Source organism: Python bivittatus, unplaced genomic scaffold (genome assembly GCF_059951505.1).
Source record: "Python bivittatus isolate LINGU-HERP-01145 unplaced genomic scaffold, Pbiv_v1 ctg000610_np1212, whole genome shotgun sequence".
Lineage (NCBI taxonomy): Eukaryota > Metazoa > Chordata > Lepidosauria > Squamata > Pythonidae > Python > Python bivittatus.
This window is the reverse complement of record NW_028277088.1, coordinates 95,287-122,259: the sequence shown is the minus strand read 5'-3', so window position 1 is coordinate 122,259 and position 26,973 is coordinate 95,287. Positions and strand designations below refer to the sequence as shown.

Below are 26,973 nucleotides of genomic sequence, written 5' to 3'. Positions count from 1 at the left end.
AAGTCCGTCGGAAGACAACCCCCACTAACCAAGTGCTCCATTACCAAAGCAACAACCCAGCCTCCCACAAGAGGAGCTGTGTAAGAACATTATTCAAGCGAGCACAAACGCATTGCAGCAACCCAGAACGGCAGAAAAAGGAAACAGACCACCTATGCAACATCTTCCAACAAAATGGATACCCACGCAACTTTATCAAAAAGAGCCTGACCACTCAGCCTACTACAGCACAGCCAACACAAGCTATGGAAGGATCACACGGCCATACCTCAGAAACATCTCAGAAACCACCAACAGACTACTACAACCACATGGCATCTCCGTAGCACACAACCAACTAAAGGCCTCCAAAACATCTTAAGCAAACCAAAAGACCCAGTAGCCCAAGAAGAAGAAACACGAGTCATCTACAACATACAGTGTAAGGACCGTAACAACCACTCTGTAGGACAGACGGGCAGAAGGCTTGCAGAGCCCATCCATGAACACCAACTAGCAGAAGAACTGCTTAATCTCACAACACATGGACAGATTCAACCACAGTTTCAACTAGGAAACTGTCAGCATCTTAGACCAAGCTAAATCCAACAATGCGAGGGAATTCTTGGAAGCTTGGTGTTCAGACAAGGCAGCCATCAACAGGCACATAGAGATAAACAGCATCTACACACCATTCAAAAGAAACAGCAGAAAAGAAGACAAAAGACCAGAACATCTCCTCACCAGCAATCACCACCCAGATAAGCAGAGATTAACACCAACATTAGCACCAGACATACAATCAGCAGTAAACAATACACAATCAAGGAATTACGGGAGGGGGGGACACACACTCCCACCAACATTGGCAAGGCAGGCCACAGCACTTAAATAGAGAGCAAACCCCATCCCATCCTAGCACTGAAGATGTTACCTAGTTGGATAACGAAACGTCTGCAAGAAAACAGCCAAGCGCAGAGAACCCCGTGGACTCCACGCTTCAACCTTGAGCTACACACATTCTCTTCTGTTGTGTGTTTATTCAACTTACAGATCGGTCATCTGAGCAATTCGTGCCAGACAACAAGCAGATAAAAACAGTGTAGCTTAAAACTCAAGCTGCCACACAAAAACTTCTGATTAACACAGGTAAAAGTGCCTATTTGGGGTTAGACAAAAACACACCCAAGGGGAACCTGAACGTGTGTCCCTCACCCTGAAGGACCTCGCCATCTCCTTCGGGAGGGTGGGGCGCCCAAGGAAAGCGGCAGGCTGGCACTTCTTCATTCAGATGCCAGTCCCAAGAGCCATGACCCCACGTTGCCAGCCTGGATAGCAGGTGGGCAAGAGAGAGTCAAGCCAGGGGAGACCTGACTGTGTTCAGGACAAGGGAGGCTCCCGGAGCAGCTGTGGGATGATTAATGAGCAAAGGCCAGGGCAGGGTAAGGCCTGGAGGCTGCTGCTGGAGCTCTGCTGATGCCGGAAATGGGGCTTTTCTCCGTTCCTCTGAAAAAATGAGCAGGGAAGGAGGCACGTGCATCGGACTGCAAGTAGGACATCGTAATGGGAACGACCAGGAGGAGTGGATTAACAGAATATCCTGGAGCACAGACAGGGCATTCCCACAATCCCCCACTCAATCCTCGCCATAGGCTAATCGTCAGCTAGCCTGAACAAAACTATCCAAGGTCACTAATAACAAATCCCAGCACTGTGTGAATGCAGCTGCTAAGTCTGCAAGTACCCTAAGCGTGTTGCGTGATGAGTGAGGAGTGCAGGGGGGCTGCCAGAACGGCCCGTGTAATTCTAGGCTGCTTCCACAGAAGGCTAGTTTCCCAACCGTGGGGAGTGAATTGTTCCTCTGGCCTGCACTGGGGCAGACCCCATTTTAGAGAGCAGGTCTGCGCTATAAGGAACTGGAACAGGGCAGAGAAGGGCAGCAAAGAAGGTCCAGGGACTGGAATAGATCTGGGGCTAGAGTGGAAGGAACTGGGCATGGGGAGCCTGAAGGGAAGGGAAGGGAAGGGAAGGGAAGGGAAGGGAAGGGAAGGGAAGGGAAGGGAAGGGAAGGGAAGGGAAGGGAAGGGAAGGGAAGGGAAGGGAAGGGAAGGGAAGGGCAGAACAAGGAGCGCCGTGAGGGCATCTCCCAGGCCTGAACTCTCCTACTCCAGAGTGCAGGACATGGAAAGATTGACTTTAATTTAAGAAGTTTAGAAAAGCTTCTTCAGTGGAGCTCAGGACCAAGAGATCTCCCGGCTCCCCAGAAGCAAAAGCACCTGCTGCAGATGATTTAATGGGGATTGCTGGGGGCTCAATCAGCAGCGGGTTGGACTAGGTGGCCCAGTGACCCCTTCCAACTTGCTGGTGCTACAAATTGGGTGCTGCAGCACAAGGCCGAGTGAGACAGGGTATGTTCTGAATAAGAAGGCATCCGAAACCGTGTGCAAGGAGAAGGCCACCAAGGGGAAACTCCTGGCTGAGTTTCTGCAGGTGGCGCCCGTGATCCGGAGCAGCGAGGTGACTGCCTGTTTGCCAGCCGCAGTTCCTGCAGTGGATCCCTAGATGGCCTCTCCCGCAGAGACAATTTCTCAGGGCCCGAGAGAAAGGCGGACAAGGAGTCCCTTCGCTCTGGTTCCACGTGCCTTGACTCACATGGCGCTCAGCCCCATTTCTACTGAAAGGGAGAAGGCCGGGGAGACCAGGCTGAATATGAAGACTTTCCTGATGTGAAGTGTTGGACCATCTGCTGAGACTGATAGCGCCCCCACCCCCAGCTGGATGCTGTCCAGTGGCAGCGGGATGGACGAACAGATTCTTGCCCTGGGCTGGATGACCTCAGAAATCTCTTCACACATTCCTGGACTCAAGGTTCACGCAGACCTCCAGCAGCAACCCTGGCCAGGAATTTGGGAAGTCGGGGGCACTGGCTAATGGGTTTGATGCCTGCTGGGCACGGCTCTCTGGTTGGAAGCAGAGGGGCACAGAGGCCGAAGGAAACAGGCTGGGGCTTAGGAGTCTCAGGGACCGCGCCTGCACAGCTCGCTCGGCCTTCGGCGGCATTCGCCCATTCACACAATAAGCGGAAGCACAAGTTCGCTGAACGGGCTGCGTTAAGGTTCGTCGCGCACCGTGCCAATGCAGCCCGCTCAGTCGGCAGCGGGTTGCCCTCACACAGACCCTCAGCCTAAAGAGGGCGCGATTCCCTCCGCCCCAAATGCGGGCGTGCGGCCGGTCTCCTCGCGAGGCACTTTCGCTTTCCTTTGCCAGGCGCCGGGGAAGCGGGCCCGGCCACTCCCAGCCTTCCCCGCCGGCAGCGAAGTGCCAGGCGAGGCGCCCGGTCGCGCCACTCCTGCTTTTCTCGCCCGACGCGCGCGAGGCTTCCCCGGAGCCGCGCAGGCACCGGCCGCCCGCGAAGGTAACGGGGTGCCACTGCTGGGGGGGAGGAGAGGAGCGGTCCCAGCAGGGGTGGGGGCCTCGCCCGGTCCCGGCGCCGCCTCCGAGGCTTTCGAGGGTCCGCGCCAGGAGGGCAGACGCCTGTCTCGGTTCGCCCCCCCCAAAAGGCAGGTACGCTATTCGGGGAGGGGGCTGCCAGCAGGGGCCAGGCGGTGGCCCGGGCGCAGTCTCTGAGTTCCCGCCCCTAAGTCCCTCTGCCTGGTCGGGCCGCGAGAGGGAGCCCCTTTCCCTCCTTCGGCGGGCGTCCAAAACGTCGCCGAGAGAGCCGGTCGCTTTGCCTTGGCAGCCGGTGGGGCTGAACTGCCGCAGCCGAGCCGGAGATCCCCGGAGCCGCTGGACGCGCCATGTCGACGCAAGGAGCGAGCGGCCAGGTAGGCGGGGAGCCCCTCCCGCGGAGCCCTTAGTCCCCTGGGTGGAGGAGAGACTGCGGCCGGCCTTCCGTCGCTGCGGGCAGAGGGCGGGAGGGCCCTCCGCAGCTCGGGAGTTGCAGCTGGAACTTCTGCAGGACATCTGGGCGGTTCCGGAGGTCCCAAGGAGGATTCTGGGTTCCTTTGTCCACCCGAGTCCATGGCCGGGAGTGGGGAGAGGGGCGCCAAGGGAGGGCAAAGGATGTCGCCCACATGAGGTCCCGGTGAAAGGATGCACGTCTTGTGTCAATGATGTTGTAAAGTATGCAACGTCCTGTGTCGGAATGCAAGGGGAACGGTCCCCAGGACCCCCAGCATTCTCCTCCACGGAGAAGCAGCCCCCTTTCCCCCTCCCGACCACCCCTGCTCTCAGCAGCGACTCTTCCGCCGCTGCCCCAAAGGACCACCTTGGGACCTCAGCAGATTCCTCCGGTGCATCACCTGACCCAGTGAGGACCACGTGGCACCAGCACTGAGCTGCTCCTTTTCGTTCTCCTTTTAACACCCCCCCCCCACCCCCACCCCCGCTGCTGGGTGAAGAACGTGAGAATGCTTCTGTGGCTGAGAAGTGACCCCGCTGTTTGGAGTTGGTCTGATAAAAATAGTGCCTAAGATGTATTTGTTGCTGTGTGGCAACTTCGCTGTTTTGCATTTTATACGTTGGCAGTACCAAAACAGGTGGGCAGAGTGGGGAAATTGGATCCTGATCAAGGACACGCTCCCCCCTCCCCGCCCGGCCTGGAGGTTGGTCCTGAGTTGAAGCAGAGCCCTCAGCTGCCCGGGCAAGTGTTTGGGGGCGGATTTCTTGGGCAGGGGAGTGCCTGCTGCACATCTGTCTGTCCCCAGAAGCCTTCCGGCTTGCTCCCGCTTCCCAGCCTGTGAAATCCCCGGGGGGAAGACCCTCCAGACATTAGAGATGGCGCTTCCCGCTCAGCCCTCCCCAGATCTAAGGCAACCCAAGAACCCAGATTACTCTGTGAGAATTTCACAAAGTCTCCCTTCTCCTTGGAAAGCAAACCCTCTTTACCCACTTGAATGAGAACGGCAGGAAAAAAAGGCCAGGATGTTTTCTGCGCAGCCTGCGGGACGCAAAGGTCTGGAGGGCCAGGAGCCTCCTTGCGAGAAGGGGGCCGTTTCCTTTGACTGGACTGTGCTGGGGAGAGGTGGGGAACTCCTTCTTGCCCCCCCCCCCAGGCTTGAGTCTTAGATTTACAGATACATTCAGTGACTCACATAACATTAGAAAACTGCTACTTCTTAAAAAGCATGATGCAGAGGAGTGAAGGGTTTGTCCCAAACTGCAAGCCTGGGCATTAAATAAGGAGTCTGGAACCCCCTTTTCCAAGTAACACATTTTATTAAATGGCATAAGCTTACGCCGTTTAATAAAATGTGTCACAGTAGTTGGAAAAGGGGTTTCCAGACTCCTCCTGACTTTTGACCAACACGGCCCTCCTCCTACAAAGCCCGCATCTCTTGCCACTCTGTGCTTGGATTCCACAATCTGCCAAAGGGTTGGATCTGACAGAGTATTTGGCTGTCTTTCAGGAGGCCGAGGAAGAGCCCAGGAGAGAAGCAAAACAAAAAGGTGATGTTCTGTCAAAAATTCTGCATCGTTGTTTACCCGTACAACGGCAGGAGGAATGGTTTGGTTCAAAGGTCTCGGGGAGGGGCATACCTCTGGCCTCGGAAGCCGTGGGATGGATTGATTTATAAATTTTCTGGCCCTCGTTACATCATTGAAAATCTGGGGGGGGGGGCACTGAATTTAAAGGAAATTATTTATGAAAAATTAAAAGCCATTAATCAAGAGCACACAAAACTTGAAGTTTTGGCAAGAAGACTCTCACAACAGGAACTCCTGGCTGCACCTTCTGTTAAATGAAAAAGCCCAAATCTGACCTCCTGGGCATTTGGGCACTCTTTGCCCATTTCCACCCTTGCAGTGCCCTTTGGCGGGGTGGGGAGCGGACTGGCACAGCAGAAGAGGGTGGCAGTCTCTGGGCTGGCCCTTCCCTGTTCGCTGCCTTGCAAAGACCGGCCTTCGCTTTGGCAGGGCGGTTCTTGGGCTCACCGGAGCGGTTCCTCCCCGCAGTCGAGGTGGAGCAGAGCCGGCCAGGAGCTTGGCCAGGGGGAGGTGGAAAGGGGGAAAAGCCGTTGAGATTTGTGGGTGCAGTTAATATGACTGAATCTCTGCCCCCTCAAAGTCCCCATTGGGGGGTAAAGTTTGCCTCGTGGGACTTGCAGGCCAGGCTTTTGGGCTGGCTGTGCTGTGCTGTGCTGTGCAGCCATTGGTCCACTCCTTCTGTCAAAAAGCCCCCCCCCGTCACCTTGTAGAGGTGAACCAGTCCAACCTCCCCTCCCAGGGCTTGAAGGAGGCCCCCTCTCAAGGTCAGCAAGTGCCCCAGCCACAAGGACTTTGCCCCCCTCCCCCTGTGGAGGCAGGTACCAACAGAATCGGCCACAGCTGGCAAGTTCTGTCCAGAGGGCTGGATGGACCCTGTTCCTGGCCATTCCCAGCCTGCTCAGCCCCTCCTTTGTCCTCCGTGGGGAGATAAGTTTTTGACCAGCGGCCGTAAGAGAAGGATTCAAGTAAAGGGGCAGCAGTGAGACTAAGTAAGAGACCACAGACACCTTCTCTGAGATTTTGTGCCAAAGTCATATTCCCTCTTTAACATCCAGTGAAGGTAATCTGGAGCCCACGTATCCACCTTTCTGTTCCTTGGCAAGACACGGCCTCCTTTTTCTAAGCTGGCTTCAGGCAACTGGTGATCTCTCAGTGAACGGCCGTGCTTGGTCGCCCTTGTTTGAGCGTGAAAGCTTAGGGGTATCTGGACAGTTTGTGCTCGGACAGGAAACACCTCAGGATCCCGCCTGGAAAGTTAAAGGAAACACCCTGGCAGAGGCAGCGACAGTCCAGTTCTGTATTGCTGCCAAGAAAACAATCCCGATGTGTCCGTACAGTCCCTGTGTCAAGCTTAGAGGTTTTACCTTTAGCATCCGGGATTTCTTCCTCCTTCATGAGCTGGGCAGTATCTAAATTTGAAATATAAATACAAATAAATTTCATTTAAGAGAGAACATCGCAATGGTGTGGATCCCTCTCTTAAATGGCAGTCAGCGCAACCTGGAGAGTGGGCCTTGCACCTCCCCCCACAGGTGTGAGGCTGCCACCCTGAGTGGGTCCAGTTGGGGGCCCAGGAGGGACTCAGTGAGAACTTGACCGGCACCACCTGCCCTCCTGAATGGCACCCTTCTTCTGCCTGTCCTCAAGTGTCAGAAATTGCATAGCCGGGTTCCCCTCTGTTGGGCCAGTAAGGGATCCTTCCAGTGGTGGAACTCCGTCCTTCTCTAACTCTGCCTTCCACACTCACAGGGGAGGATGCTGAACTCCGGCTGATCCTGGTTGGGAAGACCGGAGGCGGGAAGAGCGCCACGGGCAACACCATCCTTGGCCAGAAACTGTTCAAGTCCGCCCTGGCGGCAACGACGACCACCCTGAAGTGCCAAAGAGGGCAGGGAAGCTGGCATGGCATGAAGGTTTCCGTGGTCGACACACCAGCCATTTTTGATTCCGAAGACTGCAATGAGATTGTGCGACGTGAGGTCATGTCTTACACTGAGCTCTCCCGGCCTGGCCCCCACGCCCTGATTTTAGTGACCCAGGTGGGGCGCTTCACCGCGGAAGACGCGGCGGCCGCAAAGCGTGTCTGGAAGATCTTTGGGGCAGAGTCCGCCAGGCACACGATCGTCCTCTTCACCTGCAAGGAAGATTTGGGAGGGGACCCCCTGCAGGAGTACGTCCGAGAGTCCGACAACAAGGCTCTGCGGGCCCTGATCCAGCAGTGCGGGAATCGCTTCTGCGGGTTTAACAACAAGGCTGAGGGAGCCGAGCGGGAGGAGCAGGTCTCTGAGCTGATGGAGAAGGTGGAGCAGATGCTCCTGGAGAATGCGCGGAATACACAGAACCCCAAATTTATTCTACAGTATCTGAAGAAAAAGTTGACGTTCAGGAATAAATCATCAAATAAACGTTGAGATGTATTGCTCTTCATGCTCTTTTCTTTCTCAACTTTTAGATGACCCCTCTTCCCTCTCCATTTCTGTTGCGGTGGGGGAGATGCATGCGTATGCCCATACAAGTACGTATTTCTGCAGCTCTGCGCAGCCCATGAGTCGCCAGTGTGAGTAGCTGTCAGGGCTGCGAAGTTTGCTCCCGCCTTTCTGCAGGGCCCTTCAGGGTCCCGAGGTGCCAGAATGCCTGTTTGCGGCAGGGCAGCCCTGCGCACGTCTACTCAGGAGGAATCGGCGGTTGCAGCCGGTCCTGGATGAAGATGTCCAGCATGCAGGTTGCGTTCTTGGTCTGTGAGCCGCAACCACCTCATCTTGTGCAATTCTGCCTTTTCCAACTTTGGTCAGTGCTGAGATTACAACTCCCGTGGCTCCCAACTCATGGGATGACAACTGGCATTTCTAGCTTGTGCCCTAGTACAAAACTCACGCCCTAAGTCTCATTTAGTTGTAAAACACCAGGGAATTGGGCCACTGTGTGTCTTTTCCGACCGTGAAGGCTCTGTCTTTGGAGTTCTGGCTCAAAAAGATGAACCGATTAAAGTTCTTGGGTGGATATTGGAATATATTAGCCTAAAGGTATAACGTTTTTATCTGTACTCTATAAACCATTCCCTAATTAAAATTTAAGAAATCATTTGCTGTACATTTTGTAAATATTATTCCTTGAAATTATGTTCTTGATTGTTTCACACCAAAAAAAAGGAGGGTGGGGGGGCTGTCCCCACGGTGCCCCCGAGGCCTCTGGGCCGGCCCCAGGCTGAGCAGCCCGAGCGGTTAATTTGGCTTCTGCTTCTCCAGAGGCCCCTCCGGCAAAACCCTCTCGATCTCACGGGCATCACTCAGAAACCGGGTGGCGCCTTCCTGCGGCATCTTTGAGCCGCACATAATCCGACTGACCCAGACTCGGCACTGGAAATGTGGACAGGCAGTTGGCTTTTTGTATCTCCCTCAGGGGCTGGGGGGGGGACACGTTTACTTCACCAAGCAAGGAAAGCTTACCGAAACAGGGAATTGTAAATTAGAAATGCCTTCAACTGTTCCAGAAACTGACATCTTACACTGGAATCAAAACGCAGGACCCAGCTGCAAAATAATCAAGGCTTCGCTGCAGTGTTTATTAAGCGGTACGTGCTGGAGGGGACCCCACCAAGGGTTAGCGGGAGACACCCCCTGCAAACAAAAGAGATGCTCTGCTATTTGCACATTTCAGGAAAGGGGAAGGGAAGAACGATGGTGCATACGTATGCATGTGATGATGCAGGCGTGCATAAGTAAGAAAGATCTCAAGTTACTTTCTGCCCCTCTCTCTCTCCGCTATCCACAAGGGAAACAACGGCCGGTCGGTCCAAGGTGCCAAACGCCAGGAGGAGCACGTCCTCCTCCAAGGCAGACGCCTCGGTAGGTCACGCCAGCTCCAAGGGTGCTGCACGTTCTTTATGCTTCAATTTTATTAAGGCGCTCCCATTCATCAGAAGCGTCTAGAAATTTACTTTCTTCACCCAAAAATGTATTTTCCTCACAGATCTCCCCTTTTGCCACCTTGGAGGGCAAAATTCACGTCAGACAAAAGAACTGGATTTAACCTTACACTCTTCTAGAAGCAACTGCTAAAAAGTTCAAAGCCCAGCACAAAGTAACAACAAAGCAATTGTTTTGTACAGGTTTTAGGTTTTACAGTGGGGCAAAAAAGTATTTAGTCAGCCACCAATTGTGCAAGTTCTCCCACTTAAAAAGATGAGAGAGGCCTGTAATTTTCATCATAGGTAAACCTCAACTATGAGAGACAAAATGGGGGAAAAATCCAGAAAATCACATTGTCTGATTTTTAAAGAATTTATTTGCAAATCATGGTGGAAAATAAGTATTTGGTCAATATCAAAAGTTCATCTCAATACTTTGTTATATATCCTTTGTTGGCAATGACAGAGGTCAAATGTTTTCTGTAAGTCTTCACAAGGTTTTCACACACTGTTGCTGGTATTTTGGCCCATTCCTCCATGCAGATCTCCTCTAGACCAGTGATGTTTTGGGGCTGTCGCTGGGCAACACGGACTTTCAACTCCCTCCAAAGGTTTCCATGGGGTTGAGATCTGGAGACTGGCTAGGCCACTCCAGGACCTTGAAATGCTTCTTACGAAGCCACTCCTTCATTGCCCGGGTGGTGTGTTTGGGATCATTGTCATGCTGAAAGACCCAGCCACGTTTCATCTTCAATGCCCTTGCTGATGGAAGGAGGTGTTCACTCAAAATCTCACGATACATGGCCCCATTCATTCTTTCCTTTACACGGATCAGTCGTCCTGGTCCCTTTGCAGAAAAACAGCCCCAAAGCATGATGTTTCCACCCCCATGCTTCACAGTAGGTATGGTGTTCTTTGGATGCAACTCAGCATTCTCTCTCCTCCAAACACGACAAGTTGAGTTTAGAACAAAACATTCTACTTTGGTTTCATCTGACCATATGACATTCTCCCAATCCTCTTCTGGATCATCCAAATGCTCTCTAGCAAACTTCAGATGGGCCCGGACATGTACTGGCTTAAGCAGGGGGACACGTCTGGCACTGCAGGATTTGAGTCCCTGGCAGCGTAGTGTGTTACTGATGGTGGCCTTTGTTACTTTGGTCCCAGCTCTCTGCAGGTCATTCACTAGGTCCCCCCGTGTGGTTCTGGGATTTTTGCTCACCGTTCTTGTGATCATTTTGACCCCACGGGGTGAGATCTTGCATGGAGCCCCAGATCGAGGGAGATGATCAGTGGTCTTGTATGTCTTCCATTTTCTAATTATTGCTCCCACAGTTGATGTCTTCACACCAAGCTGCTTGCCTATTGCAGATTCAGTCTTCCCAGCCTGGTGCAGGTCTACAATTTTGTTTCTGGTGTCCTTCGACAGCTCTTTGGTCTTGGCCATAGTGCAGTTTGGAGTGTGACTATTTGAGGTTGTGGACAGGTGTCTTTTATACTGATAACAAGGTCAAACAGGTGCCATTACTACAGGTAACGAGGGGAGGACAGAGGAGCCTCTTAAAGAAGTAGTTACAGGTCTGTGAGAGCCAGACATCTTGCTTGTTTGTAGGTGACCAAATACTTATTTTCCACCATGATTTGCAAATAAATTCTTCAAAAATCAGACAATGTGATTTTCTGGATTTTTCCCCCCATTTTGTCTCTCATAGTTGAGGTATACCTATGATGAAAATTACAGGCCTCTCTCATCTTTTTAAGGGGAGAACTTACACAATTGGTGGCTGACTAAATACTTTTTTGCCCCACTGTATGTAATTGTATATTTATTGATTGATTGTTTTAATGAGTTGCAAGCCACCCAGAGTCCCCCATCGGGAGAGATGGGCGGCGATAAATTCAACCAACCAACAAACAAAACAGCCAGGAGAGCCAGGCCCCCTAGAGCCAAATTTCGCAACCAGCCTGTGCCAGGCAACCAAGGGGTAAGCCGAGCCCATAAATTACTGGGGGCTTGTTCTGTAACCCGCTTCGCCAGACCCTTTAAATCTCGCACGGTGGTGTTTGCTCATAAGGAACGGTCAGTCAGGTTACAGCAGCACATACCTGGAAGCTCCTCACGCCCACAGGCCATTTTGAACAACGTAAAGTCAGCGGCCAATCTATTTTGCAAGACGGCTGTTCTCAGCTGTTCCTGCTCTTCGTTTGGGAGTGCTAGAGCATTTGAAGACTTGTTCATACTCTTGAGAACTAAACAGCCAATTTTCGGAGGTCAGGTAGGCACAGGTTGGTAAAGCTTGGAGAGAGCAAGCCCGTAAACTTCTCTCTCTTTAACAAGCCTGCCGGTCATCACAAGCCCTGTCAAGTGGGAGAGCCCTCGGTGATGTATCGCACCTGCTTGGGCTTGTGATGGGCGTACTTTTGGACAAGGGTACTGTGTAAAATGAAGATAAACACCCAGTTGCACAGGGGCCTCCCGAGGAGCATGCTGGAAAGTATGAAAAGGCAACTCTTTCTGCGTCACAACCGAACACTCACACACAGTTGCGCCCTGGCAAATCACTCTTGGTTTCTACCCCGTATAGTGCTTGGTTGGTCCACTGTGCTTGGTGGGTGTAGACTCAACGTATAGAAGGGTTTTCTTTAGGTAATCAAGGCTGAGTGGGTGACGTCTTGGGAGCAGTGTAGTAACAGTATGGAGTATCTCCAAAAACTGCTCAGGTGTTCCTACAAAGCATGCTTTGATCACAGAATCCCAATCTGCTCCCTCGAGAGCACAGGAAGTTTCACCAGGCGGGATTACAGAATGGACTAAAGTCAAGTAAGAATTGTTTGTAGGCAGCCAGTCCAGTGAGTGTTGCATCTTACACCCTGGCAACTGCAAATAAACCACACTGACCGTCATAAACACAAGGGTTAGCAGAGCCATTCCTTTGCTGAGAGGCAGAAAGTAAGGAAAAAGAAACAGAGCAGTACAATAAAGCTATCTAAATAACTGCAGGAGACTAAATGTCAAAGTTAAGCTAGCAAGAGTCCATTAAAACTTATCTTCAGAGCTCTTCGGGGTTTCATAGTCAAAACTTCACCCTTCTTCTTTCTTCTGCTCATTTCCCGGAAGCCTGGAACAAAGTCCTTGGTAATGCCTGCTTCTGGGGCTGGGGCGCGTCTGAGATGACTTAGGTGGGCCCACGAGGTCGGACCTTCAAGCTTCGCACTGCTGTGAGCTACTAACAGCCCTTGGTCTGGGCCTTCCCACCTTGGGGAGAGACAGTCTTTCCTCTGATGCACTGTTCGATGCACCCAGCCTCCTGCTTGCAACTGGTGAAACGGTTCGGTTTCAGGTAGCCCATTCTGGTCATGATGTTGTCTGACTCGCTCTTGGGTTTGGCACTGCTCCTGTTGAAAAGATGGTATAGCACGTAAGTGACTTGACCGTGGGTCAGGCTGAACCCCTTCTGGGATGGGGATCGAGCCAAGGCCCAGAGGCAGTGGTTGCCCTTATACAATTTCATAGGGAGGCAGCTTTAGTGACCTTAGAGGTGAGCTTCTCGTGGCCAAGAGTGCCATGGGGAGTACATCTACCGAGCCCCAGCCGACTGCTTCTACTAGTTTGGCCAAGTGATTTTTCAATGTTCCCACCATCCTCTCTGCCAGCGAGGATGCCTGTAGGCTCAGTGATGTCTGAGCTCTGTTCCCAGGGCTGTACCCATTAAGCGGATGACTCAGTTCACGAAGTGTCGCCCTCTGCCTGAATGGATGGCTGCTGACATGCCCCGATTTGGCACCAGTTCAGTCAGCAAACACTTGGCCACTGCACCGGTGTCTGCTTTTCTGGGAGCAGATGCTTCCACAGAGTTACTGAAGGTGCATCTAACCAGTCAGTGCTTCTTCTGTCAGCAAAGCCAGTTTGTATCATTTGGAAAGGGCACTGCCCTCTAGGCCGTCGGGAGGGACGTGGCCTCAGTCCTCTCCCCTTAGAATGGACTAAACAGCTGCCCAGTTGCCAACTATCTCCTGTGCTTCTGCATTAATCCCTTCGCCTGCCCAATGTCGCTTAAGCCTCTGAGCTAGCGCTTCTGCTCCTTCGGGACCTTGGTCATGCAGAAACTTCAAAATGTGCCTGACTGCCATCCCGGGACTGATTACTTTCCCTTTCCATTTCCAAACTCCTTCTTCACAATTTGCTCCTTGTTTTTTTTCTCAGCTAGCCGCATGTTCCTGCACCCCAGCTGCATGTCTAGGTACGGCGCAGGGCAACAGTGGTGAAAATTCTGCTCTGGCCGTGGTTTGAGAGCGGCCTGCCCAGCCGCCCCGTCGGCCAGCTCGTTGCCTAACTCCTGAATGCACTTTGACCTTGACTTTTGCCAAAGCTTTCGGGGTCTGGATGAGATCTCAAAAGCACGAATTAACGGGCCACGTTTAATCTCTGTTCCACTGCTTGTTGGGCACCCCCTGTTCTTCCACAGGTGACCGTAACCTTGAGCTATTCCCAAGCATATCTTGAGTCAGCGCAGATGTTAGCTGATCATGTCCGGGCTTGACGCAAGGCTACGAGCTCTGGGGGGTTCCAGGGAATGTGAACGACTGGAATTTCTCCTTGGCCGTTAGGTACTTGCCTCGTGGGACATGAGTGAGTCTGAGATCTAGCCACGGTCAGCATGATGTCCAGGGGAGGGCCTTCCCCTCTCCTCAGCTGATTTGTTAGCTGACAGCTGGGGATAAAGGCTTTTGCATTTTTGCATTTCCCTTGCTCGCTTTTTGTCAACAGCCTCTCCGCTTTCACCGTTAACTCTTTCCTGCCTGTCCAGCTGAGCTTCTGGCAATTGTGCTTTCAGCTGCTGGCTTTGCTTTTGGCTTCCCTTTTACTGGCTTCTCTTGCCCAGACAACAAACTGCTTCTGCCGTCTCTCTCTCTCCTTGGGAAGGAGACTCCAAATGAGTTTGTTAACTCTGCCTGGTCTGGTTTCCTCCCAGCTTCCCCAAAGTGGCCACTGAGTATTGCTGTAACCCTTTGTGCCACTGTTCCACACATTTAGTCACTTCTGAGCCAGACTTTTGCTGCATAAATGTAACAGGAGCTCCCCGTGGAGCCTCCTTCAAAGCATGCTTTGTTTCCAAATTACCCATTTTTCTCTTTTTTTTCTTTTTCCTTCCTTTCCTCCCAGAGATTCTAACTTAACCCTTTCAGATTACTTATCTGATTCAATCTCTGCCCTAACTAGTTTCTATAAGAAGAGAAGTGTGTAAGCCATGGTATTCCCTGTGACATTCTGTGAAAGTTGGACTTTGAAGAAGCAAGATAGAAAGAGCATTGACACCTCTGAACTTTGGCGCTGGAGAAGACTCCTGAGAAGACCGTGGACAGCCAAGAAAACAAACCAAGGGATCGTCAAAGAAATCGACCCAGAGTTCTCCCTCGAGGCACAAATGACCCGGCTCACATTATCCTGCACATTATGTGAAGACCCCGCTCTCTGGAGAAGGCCCTAATGCTGGGAGAGGTGGAAGGAAAGAGAAGAAGAGGACGACCAGCAGCCAGCAGGATGGACTCGGTTACAGAGGCGATGGGGGCACCGTTGGGAGAGCTGAAGGGCCAGGATGAGGACAGATCGTCCTGGAGAAAGTCTGTCTATTGACACCGACAATGACAAGCAGTCTACTTTCCTTAGGCTCTCCATCTACCCTATATTCTTTAAAGTCCAGTTTCACTCTATCTTCATTTCTCTCTCGCTAATATATTTCTTTCTTTGCTGACTCTATTTCTTCTGTCTTAAATCCAGTATATATCCCTCTGGCCCCTCTATGGAGCGATGCTCTTTTTCCTCAGAGTTCAACCTGTTGCTCTTTTTCTATTTCTGTGTGGTCAAAGTCTTGACTTTTTCCAAAAAGCGCCTCCCTCTCCCCAGGCTTCTCAGCAGTGCCTCTGCTTCCCTTGGTCTCCCTCTGCTCATCCTCTTCATCAGTCCGCCGTGGGTCCTTCCAGAGGGCTGCCTTTCTGTCCCACCCGTTGGCCGCCAGCGGTTCCTCTGACTGGCTCACTGGCCCAGGACCTCGGAGACTGGAAGCCTCGCTTGACTGGAGAGAACAGCAGCCCGTCTGTCCCAAGGGGCTGGCTTTTGCTCCGTCTCCGCAGTCTGCAGGCTTAGGGAGCCTGATGCTGTGCGGGTGGGGGGCGGGGGGCAAGAAGGAGACTCACGTTTGGGCAGTTAGACCTGGGTCAATGTACTGGGTGAACAAAGAAAGCGAGTGCATCAGTGCAACAACCAAGTGAAGAGGGTCTGCTGCTTGTCCTGCATTCTCTTTTTCCCAGTAATTTCCTTTCTGTCTCCAGAGATGTGGCTTCATGAGTCCAGGTGGAGGGGTGAAGAACTTAGCCAGACCAAATGGGAAGGAAAAGGCTGCCTGGGGCCACCTGTCATTGTGGTCTAGCACCAGGGAAGTCCAGAAGAGTCCTGAACGAGCTGCGCAGAGCTCCGAAACACAAGACGGGTCTTGCAGGTCTCTGGCAAAGAGCTGCGGTCAGCCTGGGTCCCTGTTGTGCAAAAGGATGGCTGTGGAAGGGCCCCGAGATGGTGTTTGGGGAGAGCAGTCCACCCCTTGCTCCCTCCATCGTCTTGTGGTGGAGGATGGACCCGCCTCCATAAGGAACACCGGAGGAGCTTTGCTCAGGAGAGTTTCAAAGAGGGAGGGGTTCAGAAACAGGGACCCCCTTGGAAGGGAGAGGCTTTTTCTCAGATGTCACGGAAATAGGAGTGGTTTTCCAATTCCTGTGGAACTAGGTTCAAGTAAGAACTAGTCACGCTGGGTGGGGGTGGGGGGGGCTCGTGTTGAATCAGCCCGATGCCAAATCTCAGGTGAGGGAAGATTGCCTTTGCCCACCAAGAGGGCAACCTGAGCCCCCTGCAGATTCTTCTGAGATGGGCCCAAACGTGGGGGGGGGGGACCTGAAAAGGATGTCCTAAAAGCAGAATCAGTCACGGTGCAGTTGCCTCGCATGGCCCTGCGGCAAGGGGGAGCAGGTCCAAACGCGTGCGTGTCACAGGGAAGGCCGTTCAGGGCGCAGAGCCCAGCCCAGGAAACGGGCCGCTTTCCCAGCACCGCTGCCCGCGTTGACAGACTCCGCTGCCCGTCCCAACGACCCCCCGCAGAGGAGACACAACACAGGCCAAGCGGGCCGGGTGGGCTCTGCTTCATTTTGTGACGGAGCGTGTGGGGAGGAGCGGCCTCTTGGGCTAGTTTCCGGGTGAACAGAAAAGCCGAACAGAGAGTCGGCAGAGGCCGTGAGCGGTCGGACGTGCTCTTCCCGCGGCTCTCTAGCCTTTGGCTGAGGCGAGCGGCTCCTTGGGTGCCAGGCGCTTTTCCTGCAAAACACCCTCCGAACTGAATCTACAAATGCATGCTTTGATTCATTTCTGCATCACCACACTCCTCACGACTTCATCGGAGGGGACATAAAAAAGCAAAATTAGTAGTAATACCTCACACCAATGCAAATATTTATTTATTTATTTATTTATTCATTCATTCATTCAGTCTATACGGCTGCCGATTTCAAGCACACGCCTCTGGGCAGCTAACAGCATAGAGCAGAGGTATCGCATGCGCCGGACGCAAGGGGCCCGCAACGGCCCACGCCACTGCCCTTTCCACCAGAGGAAGCTTCGGGATGCACGGACAGATTTTCTCCATGATGACCTATCCCTAACCTGGTCTTCCAACGGTGCCCTCGCTGCCACCGTGACCCCGGTGGCTCCCTCCCCCGGCTGCTGGTCGTGCCCTTCTCCTCTTCCCTCCCACCTTCCCCAGCATCAGAGCCTCCTGCAGAGAGCGGGGTCTTCGCACAACATGCAGGATAATTTGAGCCTGGTTGTTCTACCTGTTGTTGTTAGTCTGGTCTTCTTTATATTTAGTTTAGTGCCGTTTTTTTCACTGCGCTCCTTGACTTTTAGTACAGAGGCTTGCAGATCCTGCACTTCTTGCTGCATTATTGGGTTATCATCTATCCTGGCAACATTCTGCCAAATTCTGCCATTTCTGGGCGGGTTCCCAGGGCTTCTGGCCTGGGCATTCCTGGCTGCGTGGGGAAATGCCCTTCATGCGCCAACTCACCCGTGGAGCTGCAGCCCTTCTGCAGGTGGAGGGAACTGGGTCTGCTGGCCATTTATGATGCAAACACAGAAACTCGTCAATGGGCCTGTCCTCGTGCCAGACGGGGAGGGCTCCCTGCAGCAGACACGGAAAAGGCTGCTCCCCACCCTGGACCCAGGAAACTGAGCCGAGCAGGGCAGGGCAGGGCAGGGCAGGGCAGGGCAGGGCAGGGCAGGGCAGGGCAGGGCAGAGAAGAGAGCTGTTGCAGAAGGTGGACGGTGCAAAGCTGAAAAGAGCAAAGGGCGGCTGTTTCGGAGAAGTCCCTGGATTGACAGTAACGGTTGGGTAGCAACAGAGAGAAACACATGCGCCCAGCCTCCTGGCAACATTCTCTCTCCCCACGGGCACGCACGCATGGGCTGGCACACGCTCACATCAAATCAGGCCCAAACGTTTCTCTGCTGACCCATCCCCTCAAAGTCTCTGCTCTCGTAAGACCGGTGGCTGCTTCTCTGGGGGCCGCCAAGGCCCGGCTTCCTGTTGTGCTCCTCATCCGCTCCTGCAGCACCGCCTGCCTGTCGCAGAGCCTACCAAGAGGCAGGATATGACCTTGAACCTGGAAAGGATGACCACATGAGGACATCCGAACAAGCTGTATTAGCACAATAAAACCAAACACGACAAGTGAAATTTGCCTTACAGGAGAGAGCACCCGGGCGCTTTGAGGGTGACATTCGTTACCACAACAGACAGAGAAAATTAAGAAAGACTTGTAATGAATAGAAATTACCTTTTAACAAAACTTCCTGGTAACAAGACTTTCTGATACTTAAGGGTTAAAGTGATCAGGCTTGGAATTTGAATGTGTTTACAAAAAGGAAGGGGTCACACACACCAAGGTGAGAAATGGGGATGAAAGCTAAGGAAACAAGTCTTGCCTTTTATTGGTAAGAAAGTGTGAATCAGGGAAGGAAGAAAAGATAACGACACAAAGGGCGGTTATTTAGTGAAGACAGGTGGTCCTGGGCCTTGACACTCATCTCAAGAAAATTATAAACTCTGAACAAGAAAAAAGGGGTTTGGGAATCTTTGTATAATGTATTTGTTTTAGGCGTCTCGGATAGGTTATGAACTCGGATTTGCCCACCCCAGGCAAAAACGAGGCAGGACCAACGCGACTGACGTGTGAAGGGGTGCATAAAAACCTTGCTGACATCTCTCATGGGGCGCTTCTTGCAGCCTGCGAGCTGAGAAGCGTCAGCCTTTGCAAACGCTTGGAAATAAACTTTGCCTTTTCAAACCCAAGAAGGATTATTTGTGCAGCTTTGCTTCTCACAGACTGACCTAAGTCCTCTTTACTAGTAGCTAGCTGGTCCCATTAGGAGTCGGGAGCCAGACCACTGGCTCCTTCTATCCACTTGTTATATTCTACTCACAGGTAATACACTCGATCACAACTTGTAACAGTGGCAAGAGGTCACACGCTTGTGTCGCTACAGGCATCCCAACCCTGGCCTTGCACAGCCACCAGCCCACAGCAGAAGCCAAAGCCCGTTGGGTCGCCCAACCGCCTCCCAAGACCACGCTTGATCCTACGTCCTCTGAGGCAAAGCTGCCCTCCGGACAGCCATTCCACTGCCACCGCCGCTGCCCGCCCTGGTCCCTGCCCAGAGAAGCCACCTTGGCTACCCCAGAACCTAGAGGTCAGGGAGGGGCTGTTGGGGAGCCCAGGCAAGCCAGCTGAGGAGGAGGAGGAGGAGGAGGAGGAGGAGGAGGAGGAGGAGGAAGGCTCTGCCATCCGGTGGCACCTATGTTAAGGCCGGCTGGCCGGTTCGTGGGGGGCAGTGGAAAGCCCCACGGAAGAGTCCCAGGCCTGCAGAGCATGCACCGGCAAGGTGGCTTAGCCCAGAGTGCCAGGCTGTGGAAGAAGGGGGACCCACGGGCAGCATCACAGAGCTCTTTCAAGCAGCCATCCCAGGGAGAGAGCTAGAAACCAGAAGCCCCCCAGGCAGCTGCTCCTACTGCAGCTGCCCCCTCAATGCCCCACGACACGAGCTGGAACCCAGCCATGCAGCAGCGTCCTCTGCCCATTCAGCCGGATCAGGGTCTCCCCACCTGCGAAAGTCCTGCCCGATCAGCATCCTGGTGCCTCAACATCCCAGCGCATGAAACGCACGACACATTGCTTTGAAGCAGGCGAGACAGGCACGGACGCCCCACACCAATCCCACAAGTGGCAGGATCGTCTAATCGCAGCCCTTGGAGATCACCTGGTTCTACTCCCTGCTGCTGCGGAGATCCACAGCTGTACAGCAGCACTGCCAGCCAGCTGCTGTCGGGCTCCAGAGAGCCCAGGAGAGCCGCCCGCTGCCCAAGGCAGTCCGCTCCGGGGCTGAGCGGCTCTTGCCCTCACGAAGCATTTCACGGATCAGGCTGAAATCGGTATCCTTGCAAATTAGCATGGCTATAATAGAATGTGGCACTTTGATCTAGTCTTTCCCTCCCTGAAATACAGAATGCCAGATAGATATTTTATCGAGATTCTAAAGATACATATTTAAAAGTTAGAAATAGAAAAGAAAATTTGAAATATAAAATATAAAAGAAAGGAAAAGAAAAGAAAAAGTGAAGTGAAGTGAAGTGAAGTAAAAGAAGAAAAGGTATGAAAAATAGATAACTTCCAATTTATCTCTGGTCTTAGAAATAATAAGGCTATCATAAGTGCTAGTTTTTGATACATTAAATAAGAATAATTCTTTGTCTAAATATATCCCATTACGTTTATAATCTAATCTTCAAATCCCCATGTAAGCTTCACCCCACCTGCATTTTGCAAATAGTCCATCCCTCCCTAAAATACAGAATGGTTTCTGGAGAGCCCGGGTTTCCCCATAGGACAGCACATGAGGTGAGGGAAGAGTTGAGGTTTGCTCGCCCACAGGCAGAGTTCAACGTGCTGAGTGAACCAGTCGCATCAGCTCCCAGGCCTTTACACCAGAGCTGACCACGGGCAGGCGTCCAGCTATTGCTGAAGAATCACATAGTCAGCTGAGCAATGGTTGGGGCTGCGTTCCTGCAACGTCTGGAGGGCTGCCCCCCCCCCCCGATGCACTTAAACAAAAGCCAAATGACTTTTATGAACTTTGTAGCACTCTTTGCGCCTGTGAAAATGCAAACGAAGCAAGGGGAAAAAATACACAAAGCACTTAGCAAATCATCTGCAAAAATGTCACGCTAGGCAACGCTTATCATAGGCATATATTGAGAGAAACAGAAGGGGAGAGGGAAAAAGGGACCAAGCCAAGCTGGCCTGTAGCCAGCAGGGAAGGGACCCAACAGGCCAGTCGGCTTCCGAGAAATCACAAGGTTTGCCTTCAAAAAGCAACCAAGTGAAGCTGGGCAGCACGTAACAGGTGGAAAGAGCTCGCAGTCCCTGCTACGCCCGGCTGGGCAAAACCAAGTTCCACGGTGAGCATCTGTTTTACTGCCCTGCTGGTACTTGGGATCAAAGTCCCAGGCTCACCTGCTTACGAGGCTGGGCCCCCAGTTCCCAACCTTCCCACGATTTCAGGAGCTCTTCTGAGGCCGGTGGGGCTGCTTGGGATCCCGTTTCGCACTTTCTGTGGTGGCGCTTTTATGCAGCGATCAGAAGCTTTGGTTCAGAGCCCCGTTTAGCAAATCGGAAGGTAACCCTGTCCTCTTTCAAATTATTTGGAGGCAGTTCCTGTAGGGGCTGACTCTGAAGGGGGACGAAGGAAGCTTCTCAGCCTCTCCCACCCCTTCTTGGAAATCTGCGGTTGCTTCGGAGAGAATCCAGGTGAGTCTCGTTCGTGTCCTCGTCTGTTTAGCAGTCACGTGGATCAGCGCGGGGGTTTCTGCTGACCCTTTTGAAGGTCTGTGAAGAGCCCTTCCTTCTCTCTTGCTGGGGAGGGGGCATTTCTGTGCAAGGAGCAGACTCTGCAGAGGTTCATTTTGAGGCCAAAGCTCCCCAAATACAGAAGGGGGGATCAGGGCCTTTCCAGACAGAGTTGCAGCCTTCTCCTCTCACCTTGCCCACTGCACCTTTAACAGCAAGGAGGTTGGTGTCCACCCATAATAAGCATTCCCTGTGGTGACCAATGGACCCAAAGCAGTTCTTGTTGATGTTGTCGTCCTTGCAGTAACCTCTTCTTAGGACTGTAGGAAGCTAATTTCATGTTGCTGAGAGTGACCCTTCTCTGGCTGATTCGCACAGGGCACTCCAGGCATTATGCCCTGGCACAGGAAGGCAGCTTTGGAAACAGATGCCACCCAAACAAGGAAGTGAATGCTGAAGTTCCTTATTCTAACTGAAGGAGTCAGGCCAAAAGGCCCTAACCCGAATATCCTTTCCCAGGGAAACTAAAACCGTCAACTGAGCCAGGGGATGGACAGGGGATGGTCCCAAAGGTCAAGATGGTGGCACAATCGAAGCTCCGGCCATTTTTCATGCATGTCAGAGGTGCAGCTTCAACCGTGCCACCATCCTGACTTTGGGACCGTACCCTGCGGGCACCCCTGACTCTAGGAAAGGAGAGGAAATGGACCTCTGTGTTCTTTCAGAGCCCCATTGTCTTCGTTGTCCTGCCCCATGATCTCACCTCACTGACCTCACCAGGCAAATGATGTCTTTGCCTCCAGTGCTGCCAAGAAACCAATGTAGGCTTCCATGCAATGCATCCTGGTCTCCAATTCAAAATGCCGCTACACAGCCCATACCCCAAATAAGGATGAATAAACGTCCGATGATAAGCCTGAATGTATAGGAAGTTAACCCCAGCTTTCTTAGCAGTTAATTGTAATTTGCGTGATGAAAATCCTTACCAAAGAAATGTGTTCAATATCCTATAGGTTTATTGAAAATAATGAGAATGAACCACGAGTAGAAAGTCCTCTCAACATGGAAATCAACCTTGGAGTTCATTTTAACCAGATGTCTCCTTTACTCAAAGGAATTTTGAGTAAAATGCTCAAAGGAATTCTAGATCATCTGCCTAAATATTTTTTTCCATTTGCATCAAAACAGAATAAAACTAAGATTACCTGCAACTTCCTATGACTTCTTACACCATGATAAGCAAGGGAGCTGGAATCTACTTGAAAGCCCCTCTAACCAGTGGCATCGAGTCTGATTTACTCCAATTGGTAGTGTAAACAGAGAGGATCCCCAGTCTCGTTTTAGTGAAATGAGATTAGGAATAGAGATTTCTGCTCCTTCTGTAAAACATGAGATATCATCTGCGTAGGATAGAATCTTATGCTCTGCTCCCCCTACTATAATCCCACAAATGTTTGGGATTTTAACTTTGCAGACAAGTGATTCTGAGTTCAAATTAGGAAGAGGAAGAGGAAAAGGAAAAGGGCATCTTTAGCACAGACTTTGAATGATAAGCCATAAAAAAAAAAATCACAAATCCAAAGAAAAAGACTTTGCAGAAACTCCAAATAAGTCAAACGCATTTTAAAAACTTTCAAGCAAACCCATTAAAGATTTATTTTAGCATCTGCAAGACAATCAATAAAAATATGGTGCTAGCAGAAGTTGGACCTCCATTTGTACATCCCACTGAATGTGCAACAGTTTGGAGAGCTCGTGTAATCTAGGGATCAGAGCAGTTGTTAACGTTTTAGCATCTACATTTAAGACCAAAAGGGAACTTTAATTCGAAGGCCTGTTGAAATCTTGACTGCTGTTGGAATAACTGTGGCCTTTTCCTCATTAAAACTGAAAGGCAGGGATTTATCTGAAAAAGCTTCCCCAGGTACCTCCAGTAAAACAGGCACAACCAGTTCACCTTTGCTTTCAGAAGTAGTGGAGGATGACGCTGAGGAATGCCTGTTTTTTCTCAGTGATAGTCTGGAACCCTACGCCCCGCAATGACCGACCGTAAAGAAAAGATGGGGAGGAGAAAGTAGGAAACCCACTTCAGTCCAAGACCTGCCAGCCTTCACCAGTTCCCTATTTCACTCTGTTTTTATCCAGGAGCTTGACGACTGTTGTGCGATTCGTCCGTGACGGGTCGCTATGAGCCTCTGGGTGATCAGTGGCTGCCTCCTGGCCTTCCTTCTGGCTCTTTACTATCTTTACTATCTGCTGCAGACCGACCCACCCTCTTCAGTGGGGTTGCCAGCCGAGGAGCTGAGGATCGTGCTTGTTGGTAAAACGGGGGCTGGGAAAAGCGCGACTGGAAACTCAATCCTGAGGAACAGAATTTTCGTTTCCAAGATGAGCTCCAGGTCAATCACAAAAACGTGTGAAAAGGGAGAGGTGATACGGAGAGGCAGGAAAATCGTGGTGGTGGATACTCCTGGTTTTTTTGACACCACCCTGCCACCAACAGAAATTGCTGAGGAGGTGAAAAAGTGCGTGAGCTTCACCCACCCGGGTCCCCACGTCATTATACAGGTCCTTCGGCCAGGTGCTTTCAGCCGGGAGGAGCAGCAAGTGGCCGAGATCATCAGAGGGATCTTCAGTTTGAAAGCAAAGGCCTACCTGATCATGCTATTCACCCGAAAAAGTGACCTGCCAGGAGGGTCTCTTGGGCAGTTCCTGCAAAATGCGGACGAAATGCTTCTGGACCAGATTGCCCAGTGTGGGAACCGGTTCCTGGCTTTCGATAACAAGGCCCGGGGGAGAGAACAGGAGGCTCAGATTGATGAACTAATTCAGTTGATTGATAACCTGGTAAAACGTAACCGGGCTCTGGGCGCTCCCCACTACACCGAGGACATGTTAGAGCAGGACCAAAGGAATCGTTCTTGTGTCATCTTGTAAGGAGCACTGGAAAGTCTCTCCCATCAAAGGGGGCAGCACTGAGCTCCCCAACAGAGCGACTTCCCCAACTCGGGGTCCCCCAGATGCCTTGGTGCTGTCAGGATCTACGCAAGCCAGAAATCATAGCTTCATTTAATTAGACTAGCAATGCATATTTGACAGTTAAATGTTTAAATTGTTAATTGGAGGCCCGCTTGCTCGCTCCTGCCATCATCGTTAGGAGAAGGGGGGAGGAAGCTGCCAAGCCAGGTGCTGCCGTTATCGCTGCAGAGGCGCCAACAAGGTCAAGCAACCGTGAGACCAGGAGAAAGGCGCGAGGAATTTCAAGTGGGACAAGAAAGTAGAAGGGGGGGGGAGGGCTTAAAAGACAAGGCTTTGCTTAGCAATACTTTGACTCAACAAACTAGGTGCTGTACAATTCTCTTAATAAAGAAATATTTAATGGAACTAATTAGACTCCAGAAGATTTACTGAACTTTAGGAATGGGTGTGCAGACTCACAGGTGCTGCAGATTTGGGGAGCTGTCCTTCCAATGTATCTGTGGGCGCCAGGCTGGGGAGAGCAGGTCTCCCCCCTCCCCCTAGTTCAGCCCTCCTGCGCGGCCCCACTGGCTTCAGCGAAGGGCTGTGGAAGATCCACCTGACCTCCAGCATGTGGCTGATCTGCTTCCACTCGCCTGCCGGCTGGGTCACACCCCCACCCCAAAGAGCAGGATCTACAGGATTCCAGCCCTGCTCGTGCCCAGGAGCTAATGCAGCTCTTTGTAACTGGGGGCCACGTTTGGGGTCTACCATGGTTCTCCTTCGATGCACACTGTCCTTATTAAAGCTCATCCTGCTTGAAAGAAACTAATAAAGTATTTTCTGGTGGCTGAAATGCTGGATCCCCAGGCCTGAAGCTTTGCGGAATGAAGGCTTCAGAAGAGTCTCCCCCTTGAAGCAGATTCCCAGGCGGGAACCCCCTTTGAAGGTCCAGCTGGATGGCCTTTCTGCTGCTTCTGGGATCCATAGAGGGGGACGGGGGTGTGCGCGCGTGTAGCCCTGAGGGCCAATGAGAGGGATTTCAACATTCGGCCTCTGCCTGCCTTCGGGCCCTTTGCTTCCTTGCTGGCGAACACCTGACCAGAAGCCAGAACGTGGCTTCTCTTGCCAGACATGGGCCCACTTGCCCACAGGAATGAGGGCTCGCGGCTATGGAGCCAGTCGCGCTCCTGGGTCAGGCTGGGCTTCTCCACCCTGCCCGTCGGGGGCAGGCCGAGGTCCCTGGCCAAGAGGGAGGGGTCCAGGCGCCCCCTGACAGCTCCTGGCCCACCAAGGCCGCTTCTCATGCACCAGCTGCCCTCTGGCCCTGCCCTTCACCAGGGCACTGCCCTCAGCGAAGGGGTCCTTCCCAGGAGGGGCTGGGCTTGCCAAGTGGTCGCGCCCATCCTCCTGATTCCCAGGATACCTAGGGATCAGAGGCAGCAATGCTGCAGCGCCCCACAAGGGCCCAGCCATGGGCCTTCTTTGGCATCCGGGGGCAGAGCTTGAGATCTGAACCAGAGAAGGCTCCCCAGAGGAAGGAAAACAAGGAAGGATGGCAGGGTCCAGCTCCACCCCTTTAGGACCCTCCCCTTAACAGTACTGGGATTGTGGGACAGAAAGTAAGTCTAACAAATAAGTGCAGGCTGCCCCCCCTTCCTCCCTGTCTTGCACACGTGACCAGGGTCAACCCCAGCTCCCCCCTTTGGGCAGTCCCATCAGACCCAGACTGACCCTCCCCCCGCCCCGCAATCCCATCCCAGCCTCCGGCCACCCCACAGCGGAGCCCCGAGGAGTCGCCGCCACGGAGCGGCCAGCCGAGGAGCCCCAACGTTCCACCGGACACGCCCCCATTGTCCCAACGCTCCGCCCGCCTCCCGAGGGGCTCCCCAGCCCTGCTGCCCCCCAAAGGGCTCTTCTCCCCAACAACAGGAACGCCGCCCGGCTTCCCCAAAGCGGCCAGCCCCCCGGATCCCCGGGATGTCCGCCTTGCGGCCCTCAGCCTTTACGAGTATCTCTGCTTGCCCCTCGTGCGGGGTCCCTCTTGGGGCGAGCGCAGCCCGAAACGGCCCCCGCCCGCCGAAGAGACCGCGCGAGGAGGCGCCCCGCCCGTTCCCCGCGCCTGGGCGGAGGGGCTTTTCTTCAGCCACGTGGCTTCCAAGCAGCAGCTCCCCAGCCCTTTCGCTTTCGCTTTCCTCTTCCTGTTTAGGGGCTGCGGCTTTGCTCGGTCCCGGGGGTGGGAGGGGCGGAGGCCGGGGGGGCCGGGGTTGCACGTACGGGCGACAGAGGTGGGGAAGGGGCGCCGGTGCCCGGATCCAAGCCCTGCGAACCGAGCCCGGCAACTGGGGAGGCCCGGAGGCAGGGACCGGCTAGAGGCTGCAGAAGAGTTCCAGTGGTCCCCCCACTTAGGGCTCCAGAGGGCTAGGGAGGTCCGCGCTGGGGGAGGAAGAGGAGAGCGCATGGGAGGCTCACGGGCCGCTCGTGTGGCCAAACGAGAGCGGCCCGTTTCCCCCAATGGGACTCCGGGAGGAGCATCAGGAGCATCGTCTTCTGCGAGCGAGCTCGGGAGACAGACCCGAATTGCTTCCTTCTGCAACTCCGGCCGCTGGACGTCCAGCCCTTCTACTCTTGCTGGGCGAGGAGGGCAGGAGGGAAACGTCCAGAGGGGGGGCTGAAGGACGCTGAGAGACCGGAAG

At 52.9% G+C, this 26,973-nt stretch overlaps 1 protein-coding gene across 1 annotated transcript; it reads left to right on the top strand.

The window, feature by feature from the left end:
* The first annotated feature begins 2,563 nt into the window (after nucleotides 1–2,563).
* On the top strand, nucleotides 2,564–24,721 carry LOC103065463 (GTPase IMAP family member 8-like). Its single transcript, XM_088150505.1, has 9 exons — nucleotides 2,564–3,803; nucleotides 4,507–4,583; nucleotides 5,388–5,427; nucleotides 7,216–7,872; nucleotides 7,919–7,981; nucleotides 18,963–19,069; nucleotides 19,720–19,905; nucleotides 21,194–21,280; nucleotides 23,582–24,721. The coding sequence occupies exons 1-9, from the start codon at nucleotides 3,194–3,196 to the stop codon at nucleotides 24,254–24,256; spliced, it is 2,502 nt and encodes an 833-aa protein (XP_088006631.1). The 5' UTR covers nucleotides 2,564–3,193; the 3' UTR covers nucleotides 24,257–24,721.
* Nucleotides 24,722–26,973: the final 2,252 nt, after the last annotated feature.